This window comes from Notamacropus eugenii, chromosome 1 (genome assembly GCF_028372415.1).
Source record: "Notamacropus eugenii isolate mMacEug1 chromosome 1, mMacEug1.pri_v2, whole genome shotgun sequence".
NCBI lineage: Eukaryota > Metazoa > Chordata > Mammalia > Diprotodontia > Macropodidae > Notamacropus > Notamacropus eugenii.
In genome coordinates this window covers 79,256,928-79,269,441 of record NC_092872.1, presented here as the reverse complement: position 1 = coordinate 79,269,441, position 12,514 = coordinate 79,256,928, and the positions used below count along the sequence as shown (strand labels likewise).

The following is a 12,514-nucleotide window of genomic DNA, read 5'->3' as shown; positions in this document are numbered from 1 at the left end:
TCTCACCTGCCCATTTCTCTCTCCCTAACCCACCCCAGACTGTACGAGAGCTCCTGGAAAACCCAGCCCAGCCCATCAATGATATGTCCTACTTTGGCTGCTTAGATAGCGTCATGGAGAACTCTAAGGTATGTGGGAAGGGACCCAGGAGAAGTAATGGGGCAGGAGTTGGGACCTACCTAGTCTGCTTTCTAAACATTGGATCTGATATATGTTCCCTAGGTCTTGGGTGAGGCCATGACTGGAATTTCCCAAAATGCCAAGAACAGCAACCTGCCTGAGTTTGGAGAGGCCATCCGCACAGCTTCCAAAGCCCTCTGTGGCTTCACAGAGGCAGCTGCTCAGGTGAGCTCCCCTGCCCTGGCCACATGGGCTCCTGGACCCTGACTGAGCTCCCTTCTACCCAGCCTGCTACCCTGAACCCCCCACCCAATCCCAGAGCCTGAGGGCCTGACAGAAAACCCTGCTATGCTCCCCAGCCATCACAGGAAGGGTGGAAGACTTGGCCGGGTTACCCCAGAGAAGCTCTGTATCCACCCCAGAGTACTAGCACCCCCTTGAGTCAGATCTGTGTGGGCCACTCAACTGCTAGCCACTAAGGTAATCTGGAGTTCAGAGAGTCACAGACCATCTACACTGTCAAAATGAAACTCTTCAATGAAGTTACATCAGTAAGAGTTTACTGTGTAAACCATCTCAGGTTGTCATTTACACAACAGATTTAAATGGATATAATGTAGACTGATTTGAAAAGAATTACAAGCATTTCAGTTCAGTAGCTTCTTAATTACATTTCCACTCTTACCAATAGCTGCTTGGCCTTGATGTCCCCAACAAGGGCTCAGTGTGAAAGATAATGAAAAGCTTCCCTCTGGACCTTTCCTTTGGTACTCTCAGCATCAGGGCTGCTTCATTTTGGGGCAGAAGATTTACTTCTATAGCCAAGTCACTCATCCTTCCTACACTTGGAATCTCAGAGCTGCTATTAAAATCTCTCTGAAGAGAATGCCAAAGATAGTCCATTAACTAAGCCTGTCCCTTCACCTTTCATTCTAACCCTTCCCCATTCATCTTCTTCTTTGCCTTCCTATCCCCAGGCCGCATACCTGGTTGGTATCTCGGACCCCAATAGCCAAGCAGGACAACAGGGGCTAGTGGAGCCCACCCAGTTTGCCAGAGCCAACCAGGCAATTCAGATGGCTTGTCAGAGTCTAGGGGAGCCAGGCTGCACCCAAGCCCAGGTAACTTGGGAAGGAGGCTGGTGGTTGGTGAACAGGAAGGGTGAATGGACCCATACAAAGAGGAGGGCAGCACAGGGCAAGCCAAGGCAGGTGTATGGTACCAGAGAGGAAGAAGAGCCAATTCAGAGACAGCAGCCTCTGCCCCCTTCCAGTCACAATGCCTCCTGATTGGTGTCCCTTTGTGTTGTCCTTTCTTCCACCATAACAGAGAAGGGGTATTTAGGGTCATATTTCTCATGGTTTATCTCTCCTTTAATAAAGAGGACCCAAGTTCCAATTCTAGCCCTCCTAACTATCTGAGACCTTAGGCAAGTCAGCTTAGTTCTGAAAGCTCAGTTTCCTTCTTTGTAAACTGAAGGGGGTGGACTCAAGTCATTTCCAAGGTCTCATCCAGCTTTGAATTTTGTGATCCTATGACTCATTCTGCCTTCTCCATGGGTTTCTGCATCCCCAGGTGCTATCTGCTGCCACCATTGTGGCTAAACACACCTCTGCACTATGTAACAGCTGCCGTCTGGCCTCTTCCCGCACAGCCAACCCTACAGCCAAGCGACAGTTTGTCCAGTCAGCCAAGGAGGTGGCCAACAGCACTGCCAACCTTGTCAAGACCATCAAGGTTTTCATGGCCATACTCCCTCCCAATCTTCCTTCTTTGGTCTCCACCCAGTCTCCTTTCCCTGCCTCTATTTCCTGTATACTGTATGTCATCAGACCCAGAGTACCTGTGCTGTTTTTTCTAACTTCCCCTCTCAAAAGACCCACCTGACTCAGAGTCTAAGATGGAGATTATAGACTTTGCACACTCTGTTGCTAATACCCCAAACTCTGCCTCCCCAACCCTCAGGCTCTGGATGGGGCTTTCACGGAGGAGAATCGGGCCCAGTGCCGGGCAGCCACAGCCCCTCTGCTGGAGGCCGTGGACAACCTGAGTGCCTTTGCAGCCAACCCTGAATTCTCTAGCATTCCTGCCCAAATCAGCCCTGAGGTAAGGGGTGATGAAGCTGGAGTGGGGTGGGGGGTGGGAGATAAGGGCCTGGGCAGGTGGCCCTCCAGCATTCACTCCCCTTTAGCCTGAGCAGAGTGCTCCTCCCCTTTCCATGGGTCATCTCTCTAACCACCTGCTCCTTCCTCCCAGGGCCGAGCTGCCATGGAGCCCATAGTGGTCTCCGCTAAGACCATGTTGGAGAGTGCAGGGGGACTGATTCAGACAGCCCGGGCCCTAGCAGTCAATCCCCGAGACCCCCCTAGCTGGTCAGTACTGGCTGGACACTCTCGTACCGTCTCAGACTCCATCAAGAAGCTCATCACCAGTATGAGGTAGGGTCACAGTGGGGGGAATAGAGCCACCTCTTCGGGGCCCCGAGGTGCGTGTGGAAGGGAGAGGAATGACTTGAGGGGACGTGGCCTTCCCAGGGACAAAGCTCCAGGTCAGCGGGAATGCGAAGCAGCCATTGCAGCCTTGAATAGCTGTCTGCGCGATCTGGACCAGGCATCCCTTGCTGCCGTCAGCCAGCAGCTCTCACCTCGAGAGGGCATCTCCCAAGAGGTAAGACAGGGACACATCCTGTTAAAGATTAGATAGAGCAGTCCATGGCCTGGAGTATCAGGAAGCAGCATAGTACACAGAGGAGAGAAGGTTGGGAGGCTAGGGGAAGTGGCAGAATGAGGGGCTGAGTCCAGTTTTGGGGAATGTAGGTAGGAGAGGTCAGTATAGACCTAGGGATTGAAGGACAAGACCTTCCAAAAAACCAGTCTTGTGACTCCTTCCCTTGGCTCTTTCCATCTATTACCCTTAGAGGCCAGGATCATGTCTCTGTCTCTCTGTCTGGGTCAGTGGTGATTGCTAACACTGCTGGGCCCTTTCTTCCCAGGCCCTGCACACTCAGATGCTGACCGCAGTACAAGAGATCTCCCACCTCATTGAGCCGCTGGCCAGTGCTGCCCGGGCCGAGGCCTCCCAGCTGGGGCACAAGGTACCTGGGGAGGGGGAGTCAAGGGAAGGCTCCTGGGATCTTCCCTGTCCAGGCTGACCCCTCACCCCACCCTACTTCAGGTGTCCCAGATGGCCCAGTACTTCGAACCACTCACCCTGGCTGCTGTGGGTGCTGCCTCCAAGACACTGAGCCACCCCCAGCAGATGGCACTATTAGACCAGACCAAGACGCTGGCAGAGTCTGCCCTCCAGCTGCTCTACACAGCCAAAGAGGCAGGGGGCAATCCCAAGGTATGGGGAGGAGTTGAAGGGAGGGGAACCTCAAGAAAGTAGAAGAAGAACTCTTCTCACTGCAGCCCCATGTTTTCCTCCGTTCTGATCCTCAAACAGCAAGCAGCCCACACTCAGGAGGCTCTGGAAGAGGCTGTACAAATGGTCACAGAAGCTGTGGAAGATCTCACGGCCACACTAAATGAGGCAGCCAGCGCAGCTGGCGTGGTAGGGGGCATGGTGGATTCCATCACACAAGCGATCAACCAGGTGCCACATTAGTGGGGTGACGAACTCCCATGCTGGGCTGGGCTAGTTTATTGTCTTAGCAAGAGGCAAACTCTGAACTCTCCTTTCTCCATCCCTCCCCTATCCCAGCTCGATGAGGGACCAATGGGAGAACCAGATGGTTCCTTTGTGGACTACCAGACAACCATGGTACGGACCGCCAAAGCTATTGCTGTCAACGTACAGGAGATGGTGAGTGCAGGAGAGCAGATGAGGTGAGCCTGGGGAGGGGTCAGGGAAGAATCAGTCTTGCTATAAACTCCTCTTCCCTCTTCCCAGGTGACCAAGTCAAGTACCAGCCCAGAGGAGCTCGGCCCTCTGGCCAACCAGCTGACCAGTGATTATGGCCGCCTCGCCCTACAAGCCAAGCCTGCAGCCATGGCTGCTGAAAACGAGGAGGTAACAGGGATAACAGATGGAACCTGAGTGACAGTCCCTCCCCCCTCTGGGACCCCAGCCTATGAAATTCTGTCAGGTTACCCTCATCGTCATGTCCACCTACCATGAGCCTCCTCTGTGATACTCCCCCCATGTGCCTCCTGTGCCAGCCGAGAGTAGCAAATTGGGCCTCTCTCCTTGTCTTCTTGGCTACCACCCAAAGACCTGAGTCTCCCTTCTGAAGCACAGTCCCATCCCTTTCCTGGGGATTAAATACTCCCAGGTTAATCAGCATCAGGGCAACAAGAAATTATCTTTGCTACAAGTAAGGCATGATCTGGACACACAGACTCCTTGGGTCTTCAGTCACTGAGACAAACTGGAGTTCTAGCTTGGGATCCATCTCACTTAGATTTCTTATTTCTGCATCCCTGTTCCAACATTTATAATTTTCCACACCCTTCTGAGCCTGGTGTGTTCTCTCCTTTGTTCCCCACAAAGTCTGTCTTAGATTTTGCCTTTCTCCTTCTTGCTTCTATTCTTAGTCTACCTGAGCTCTCTCTTGAAGCCTCTAAGCACCTGTGGAAGGTTTTTTTCCCTGCCTCATTGATTTTCTTGGTCTAGTCCCTGCTGCATCAGATGGCTGGTCCATTCCCTCTTTCACCCACTCCTGCCTTCCCAGACTCCATCTCTTTTTCTCAGTATGATGCAGATGGAAGAGTTCTGGGCTTAGGAGACATGGATTGGAATCCCATCTCTGACACTTCGTGGTCATGTGACCAGGTGGCACAGTGGCTAGAGCGCTAACCCTGGAATCAGGAGAACCTGAGTTCAGATATGGCTTCAGAAACTTACTAGCTATGTGACCTGGGCAAGTCGCTTAAACCAGTTTGCCTCAGTTTCCCTGTCAGTAAAATGAGCTAGAGAAAGAAATGACAAACCACTCTAGTATCTTTGCCAAGAAAACAGGAATAGTCAGACATGACTGAATAACAAGACCTTGTGCAAATCACATAACCCCTCTGATCTCTGCTTTCTCTGCGAAATGAGAGAAGTAACCCTTTCACTGCCTACCTCCAAGAATCATCATGAGGAAAGTTCTTGGTGCATTAAAAAATGCTGCCAAAAGGTGAGTGATCGCTGCTACCTAATGTTCAGCCAGCTTGGACTCACAGTGCCTCCGATCTCTTCATTCTCGTCTTCCCCAGCCACTGTCCACATTTAATACTGAACTCTGTGTGCCTTTGAGCATAGGACATTTTCCATGTAAGAATTTTCTGTCTTTAAGGTTACATATCCAGGGTTGTTTGAGTTTGTCTGTTTTTCAAAATCTCAGACGTAACTTTGTGCCTTATCTGGTAGCTATTGTGACTGTTCTATGACTCCACCAAGTACCTGTATGTTTTCCTGTGCCCTTTTTGACTTCCATATGAATTCCTCAGTATCTTAGATGACCTGCCCATTGACTTCATAATTTCCAAAAGAGGGCCATGCATTCCTGGTATAGCTCTTCTTCTCTCTGCTCACAGATTGGTGCCCACATCAAGCACCGTGTGCAGGAGCTGGGCCATGGCTGTGCGGCCCTGGTCACAAAGGCTGGTGCCCTGCAGTGTAGCCCCAGTGATGCCTACACCAGGAAAGAACTGATGGAGTGTGCCCGGCGTGTGTCTGAGAAGGTAACCTCCCCATTTCCTTACACCCCGCAGCTGTTCTAAGCACCCTCCCCATCGGGAATCAGAGGACAACGTCCTCTGTCTTCCCCAATGCCTCCAGGTCTCCCATGTTCTGGCCGCACTCCAAGCTGGAAACCGTGGTACCCAAGCCTGCATCACAGCAGCCAGCGCAGTGTCTGGCATTATTGCTGACCTTGACACCACCATCATGTTTGCCACAGCAGGAACACTCAACCGCGAGGGTGCCGAGACCTTTGCCGATCACCGGTGAGAACTTGGTGATGTGGAGGAGGGCTGAGATGGTTTGGAAGATAGACCAAGGAGGAACCAGTGAGTTCTGTAATAGGAGAGAGAAAATACTTCAGGGGAACCAAGAGAAGAGAAGGGAGAGAGGGCATAGGGACAGGGCAGACTAAAGAAGGGCAGAGCACCACAGGAAGCACTGAGTGGGGCTCACCATGATTTTCCTCTCAGGGAGGGCATCCTGAAGACTGCAAAGGCATTGGTGGAGGACACAAAGGTCCTGGTACAGAATGCAGCTGCAAGCCAGGAGAAGCTGGCCCAGGCCGCCCAGTCCTCCGTGGGCACTATTACCCGTTTAGCTGATGTGGTCAAGCTAGGTGCAGCCAGCCTGGGTGCCGAGGACCCTGAGACCCAGGTATCTGGCCAATCCCATCTCTCTCCCTGACCAAACTGCTCCCTTATAGCCCTGAGCTACAGCCTCTCATTCTACATGCAGGTGGTCCTGATCAATGCAGTTAAAGATGTGGCCAAGGCTCTGGGAGATCTTATCAGTGCCACCAAGGCTGCAGCAGGCAAAGTGGGAGATGACCCTGCTGTGTGGCAGCTCAAGAACTCTGCCAAGGTGGGTTAGGGAGAGAGCGGTGCGGTGAGGAAGTGGGAAGGAAGGGCAGGGCTCTCACTCTTCTCCCACGCCTGACTACCCTAGGTGATGGTGACCAATGTGACATCCCTACTCAAGACTGTGAAGGCTGTGGAGGACGAGGCCACCAAAGGGACCCGGGCTCTGGAAGCTACAACAGAACACATTCGGCAGGAGCTGGCGGTGAGAGGGCCTGGGGAGTGGGGTCGGGGCTTGGGACACCCAGAAATGCCATCAAATTGAATCTACCACACTCACTTCTCAAACTTTCCGCTCCTATTATTCCACTCTCCCAAATGACTTGTGACTACCACGCCCAGGGCTTCTCTCACTTCTCACATCTCTTATCGTCCATAGTCCGTGACACTGTGACCCAAACCCTCCGGCTTAAATGCACCTCCTTCTTAGGCCTCCGTGACACAGCAGGGCCCTGTTTAGCCTCTTTCTTCTCTCACCAGTTCCTTTGTCTCCATGACTAGCTCCTCTTCTCACCCCCAGGGGTGTTCCCCCAGTTCTGTTCTGGATCATCCATGGTTTTATATGTGTATGTGTACATGTTTATGTGTATGTGTGACTATTTCTGTGTACATGTGTGCTCACATATACATGCTTGTGTTACACGTGCATGTGTGTGTACACACACTCACACATACTCCCTCCTCTGATCATCTCATCCCACTCCCATAACTCCAACGTTCATCTCATCCCAGCTATTTCCCCAAACCATACACCAAGCCAATTTCCCTCCTAGGTTCTAGACCTACATACCCATCAGTTCCTGGGTTTGCTCTCAACAAGTTCTAAAATCATCACCTTTGCACACACACACTCTCCTCTTCTAACTCTCCTACTTGTTGCTCATTATACCACTGTCTTCTCAGCACCCAGACTCAAAAGCTTCAGTTATCTTAACCATCTCTCTTTCTGTCCCTCCCTCTTCCTTCTCTTCTCTGTCTTTCCCTCTCTCTCTTCAGCATCTCTCAAATCCTTCCCCATCTTTCCATTCATCCCTACTGCTGGCATCCTAGCCCATTCAAGCCATCACTGCCCTCTGACTCAGACCTTTGTATCTGCCCCCTAACTGGCATTCTTGACTCCAGTTCCCCTCTCCCCAACCTTACCTGCTCAAGAATCTTCACTGGCTCCCCATTGCTTACCAAACCAAGTCCAGCCGCTTCATCCTTCTTTTCAAGACACTGAACATGGCTCAAACTGGCCTCTACTCTCCCACACAGACCCTGGGCTCTAGTCAAACAGAACATCATACACAGCATTGTCTGAACACATCCAGGGCTCTCCCACTCCTATGCCTTTGTGCATGCCATTTCCTCCACCTGACATGTCCTTCTTCTCTATGAAAAGCCCACCTATCACTCCAGGCCCACATATTACCCAGAGTACCGAATGCTGGGGATACAAGAAGGGTTAAAATGATCCCTGCCCCCAAGTAGCTTGCATTGTCATGGGGAGGCAACTGGTAAGTCATAGAGAGAGAATAATGGAACGTCCTCCCAAAGCATGAAGCGTTTACACAGTCATCTTAGAGCTGATAGAGCAGGTGTGAACTGTAAGCTATAAACTTTTCTTCCTGTTGCTGTCCTACAATCAACCTGCTTCTCCCCCAGCCTCCCCACCTCTCCAGACCCTATCTGTTCCCTTTGGATATTCTCTTGTGGCACTTCACAGTAAATCTCATTTAAATACCTAAAAACATTGTTTTTTAAAAGGCCGGGGAAGGTGTAATATACTATTAGGAATTTTCAGAGTCTTCTCTCCCTTAATTGACTTTAAATTCCTTGTGACTGGAGACTCTTCATCATTTATTTTAGGTTTGAATAGAATGTAACCCTACCTTTTGAGTAGGAATTGTTTCATTCTTTGTGTTTTCGTCCCTGGTGCCTAGCATAGTGCCTGGCCACAGAGTAAGTGCTTTATAAGTACCAATTAATCAACGAATGCCTCCTAAAGGTGATCAGTGAACCAGTGAATCCACATGCCTGGCCCCAGAGATTGTCATGTCATAGAGGTCCTGATCCATTTGCTTCTTCATTAGAGTCCAGTGGCAAAAAAAATGGATTTGGAGGACCTGGCTTCAACTGGGGTGCTGCCGCTTGACCCTCTGACCTTGGAGAAATCACTTTCCCATTCTTAGTTCACTTCTCTGGGCTTCGTTAACATCAGAGTCTTCTTGAACTCTAATACATGGAATTTGAATATCTGAATACTGCTGCATAGCTTTTCATGAGTTTATCCTCCCTGCAGGTTTTCTGTTCCCCAGAGCCACCTGCCAAGACCTCCACACCAGAGGATTTTATACGAATGACCAAAGGTATCACCATGGCTACTGCCAAGGCTGTTGCTGCCGGCAACTCCTGTCGCCAGGAAGATGTCATTGCCACAGCCAACCTGAGCCGCCGAGCCATAGCGGACATGCTGAGGGCCTGCAAGGTGTGCTGGTGGAGACTGAAGGGCCCAGGCAGAGGGGTCTTGGCTGGGAATGAATGGAGTGGCTGGAGGAGGCTCCTGATGCTGACAGTTTTTCTCTGGGTAAACAGGAGGCTGCTTATCACCCTGATGTGGCCCCTGAAGTTCGACTGCGGGCTTTACACTATGGCCGGGAGTGTGCCAATGGCTACCTCGAGCTGCTGGACCACGTGCTACTGGTGAGGGCTTCTGACTATGCCCCTACACCTCCCCTCCTCTGCCTTCTCCCTCCCATCTTCCCACTGCCTCCGAGGACCATGCTTAGGTCACTAGGTCACTTAGGTGACTGCACCCATGGCTTCCACAGTGTTCGGGCCCTCCCAGCCCAAGATGCGTTACCTCTGTCCCTTTCTCTTCTTTGTTTGCTTTGTCTCCAGCCCTCCCCCAACACAGACATTTCTTCTTCCTCCTTCACCATTCTCACTCTTTTCTTCTTTCTTCATTCTTCTTGGTCTTTATCAGCCGGTGAGTGCCTCTTACCCTCATTGCCTGGATGATACGTGAGGGCATGATGGTTGGAGAGTTTGCTGTGAGGTGTCTTGAAGGGAGCATGATGTGTGTATGTGTGTGTGTGGTCAGGGGGTGGGAGGTAAAGTTTTTTGGGGAATGGATAATGAGGGAGAGGTGTGAGGAGGGGCTCTTGTGTATATCATGAGGATCTGAAGTTTCTGGGGGGGAAGAGCTGGTTGGGCAGGTGATTTGATTCCTGTGTCACCATCACCACAGACCCTGCAGAAACCGAGCCCAGAACTGAAACAGCAATTAACCGGACATTCCAAGCATGTGGCCGGCTCCGTCACTGAGCTCATCCAAGCAGCCGAGGCCATGAAGGGTGAGGAAGGACACCAGGGTCAGGGTGGAAAACAGCCCTGCAGCTTAGCCTGGGCCACCCTTCTCATCAGGGTTCATTGAGTCATTCAGATCTAGAAAGAAATAGCCCTGCCCACCTGCTCACCAAATTTTCTACACAAGCCCAGTTCCATGACTAGTGGTCTGGGTCCACTCCCTCCAGCGTCTATGACCACTTGCTTTGTTCCCTCCCCCCCAGGAACAGAATGGGTAGATCCTGACGATCCCACAGTCATTGCCGAAAATGAACTCCTGGGAGCTGCAGCAGCCATTGAGGCAGCAGCCAAGAAGCTGGAACAGCTGAAGCCCCGTGCCAAGCCCAAGGTCAGCCCCTCACCCATTCCCCGTCCCCATCTCAACTCCATCCCTACCCCATTACACTCTTTTTGAGCCATTGCCTCTCCTATCACATACACTCCAATCTCATATTCCACTGCAGGAAGCAGATGAATCCCTGAACTTTGAGGAGCAGATCCTAGAAGCAGCCAAGTCCATTGCGGCTGCAACCAGTGCCCTGGTGAAGGCAGCTTCTGCCGCCCAGAGGGAATTGGTGGCTCAGGGGAAGGTAAGGTCTCATGGAAGGACACAGTGTGGATACATTAGTTTCATTTTCCAAACCCTCATGTCTGACTTGGACAGAGTGGAGTACCAGATACCCTTTCATCTCTCTCCACAGGTGGGTGCTATCCCAGCCAATGCATTGGATGATGGGCAGTGGTCTCAGGGCCTCATTTCTGCTGTGAGTACTCAAGATGCATGAGTTTTAGGGGGCAGTTATACTGTAGGGTAGGGTGCTGGAGATGAGGGGGCAGAGCTGGATCTGACTCTTGTTACCCACCCCAGGCCCGGATGGTGGCCGCTGCGACCAACAATCTGTGTGAGGCAGCCAATGCAGCTGTGCAGGGTCATGCCAGTCAGGAGAAGCTCATCTCATCTGCCAAGCAGGTGGCTGCCTCCACAGCCCAGCTGCTTGTGGCCTGCAAAGTCAAGGCCGATCAGGATTCAGAAGCCATGAAGCGACTGCAGGTGAGAGCCCCCAAAGCCCTCTCCCATGTCTCCTGGGGCACGAGGCAGCTGCTTCGCTTGCATTGCTCTGGACTGTCACCCAAAGACCACTCTTCCTGTGTTTGGGTCTCCTCTGCCCCATCTGTCCACATGTAGGATACCCTATTACCCAAAGACCACCCCATCATCTCGATCTGCCCTCCTCCCAGGCGGCTGGCAATGCAGTGAAGCGAGCCTCAGACAATCTAGTGAAGGCAGCCCAGAAGGCTGCGGCCTTTGAAGACCAAGAGAATGAGACAGTTGTGGTGAAGGAAAGGATGGTTGGAGGCATTGCCCAGGTGAGAGCTCTGTTGGGGCTCTTTTTCTCTGGGAACAGTGGGAGGGGGGGGCTAGTGGTCAGTTCCCAAAGCCAGCCCTTCCCGTAAGCTGAGCCAGCTCCTCCTCCTGCTTCCCCCAGATAATCGCAGCCCAAGAGGAGATGCTTCGGAAGGAGCGGGAGCTGGAAGAAGCTCGGAAGAAGCTGGCCCAGATCCGACAGCAGCAGTACAAGTTTCTGCCGTCAGAGCTGCGGGATGAGGGACAGCATTGAGAGCAGAAGCTTCTATTTAATGCATACCTAGGCCAGAGACTGTACCTACCGACTGCCTACGGCCCAAAGCCTCTTGTGCCAAGAGGGACCCCTCCCCAGCGCTCCCAAAGTGCCTGCTGCCCCTGGGGCTGGGCCTGGCCCTGGCCTGACACCGCTGCACTTCCCCCTGCCCCTTCCCTGTCCAAGTGCCTTCATGCCCTAGGGCTCAGCCTTCCACACAGCCCGGGTTCCCTAAGTGCCTTTCCCTTCTCAGAGTATTAACGCTGCTGCACCTCACACCGCCAGGGGCTGCACCAGCCCCCGCCTCACCCTCAGTGGCTGTCAGCCAGTCCCCACCTGCCTTGGCTCCACTCACCTTTTTTGATACTGTCCTCTCTACCCTAGCCATGTGTGGGGCTGCGAGAGTCACCGCCCTCCCACTTGCCCAAAAACAGGTCACCCCCCCCAATAAAGGTGGTTACGCCGCCAGCTCCTACCTGATTCTCTGAAATCACTGCCCTCTAGCCAAGGAGGCTGAAGTTTGAGGGGAGAGGGCTACCTCACTAGTGCAACCTATCACCCCCACCAGACATCATGGAGTAGTTATGGAGGGGAGGGACTAAGGAGCCATTGCTGTTGATAGGACCAGAACTGCTTCTAAACCTGTCTCCCCGACACAGATACCATACCCCTAAACATGTCTGCCTCTACATATATGCACTCCCCAGCCTGGAGGATACAGTCTTTAGACCTGAGATTGGCACACCTTTTAATCTTGTGACTCTTCCTCTCATGTGCCCTGTTGCATGCTTCCAGGGGCATGCATCTGTATTCCTGCCCTCCTGTGCCATCATCACCCCCACCTCAACCATGCCCATTATCCTGAACCCTCCAAAAAGTTGTTTCTTGGAACTGAGAAATTGGGTGATAGAAGGTAGAAAG

General features: G+C 52.1%; 1 protein-coding gene across 15 annotated transcripts in view; it reads left to right on the top strand.

Moving 5' to 3' along the window:
- TLN1 (talin 1) overlaps nt 1–12,068 on the top strand; it is a 38,466-nt gene extending 26,398 nt beyond the window's left edge. For all 15 annotated transcript variants that reach the window (XM_072606996.1, XM_072606987.1, XM_072606984.1 and 12 more), the window contains 26 exons: nt 39–128; nt 223–345; nt 1,098–1,241; nt 1,696–1,857; nt 2,086–2,226; nt 2,377–2,558; nt 2,655–2,787; nt 3,113–3,214; nt 3,295–3,465; nt 3,565–3,714; nt 3,823–3,924; nt 4,012–4,131; nt 5,640–5,786; nt 5,884–6,050; nt 6,258–6,441; nt 6,523–6,648; nt 6,733–6,849; nt 8,929–9,114; nt 9,222–9,329; nt 9,877–9,982; nt 10,199–10,323; nt 10,439–10,564; nt 10,676–10,738; nt 10,843–11,025; nt 11,214–11,342; nt 11,462–12,068. In XM_072606996.1, the coding sequence (XP_072463097.1) occupies nt 39–128; nt 223–345; nt 1,098–1,241; nt 1,696–1,857; nt 2,086–2,226; nt 2,377–2,558; nt 2,655–2,787; nt 3,113–3,214; nt 3,295–3,465; nt 3,565–3,714; nt 3,823–3,924; nt 4,012–4,131; nt 5,640–5,786; nt 5,884–6,050; nt 6,258–6,441; nt 6,523–6,648; nt 6,733–6,849; nt 8,929–9,114; nt 9,222–9,329; nt 9,877–9,982; nt 10,199–10,323; nt 10,439–10,564; nt 10,676–10,738; nt 10,843–11,025; nt 11,214–11,342; nt 11,462–11,593 (3,519 nt within the window). In that variant the 3' untranslated portion in view covers nt 11,594–12,068. The remainder of the gene's footprint in view (nt 1–38; nt 129–222; nt 346–1,097; nt 1,242–1,695; nt 1,858–2,085; nt 2,227–2,376; nt 2,559–2,654; nt 2,788–3,112; nt 3,215–3,294; nt 3,466–3,564; nt 3,715–3,822; nt 3,925–4,011; nt 4,132–5,639; nt 5,787–5,883; nt 6,051–6,257; nt 6,442–6,522; nt 6,649–6,732; nt 6,850–8,928; nt 9,115–9,221; nt 9,330–9,876; nt 9,983–10,198; nt 10,324–10,438; nt 10,565–10,675; nt 10,739–10,842; nt 11,026–11,213; nt 11,343–11,461) is intronic.
- The last annotated feature ends 446 nt before the right edge of the window (nt 12,069–12,514 follow it).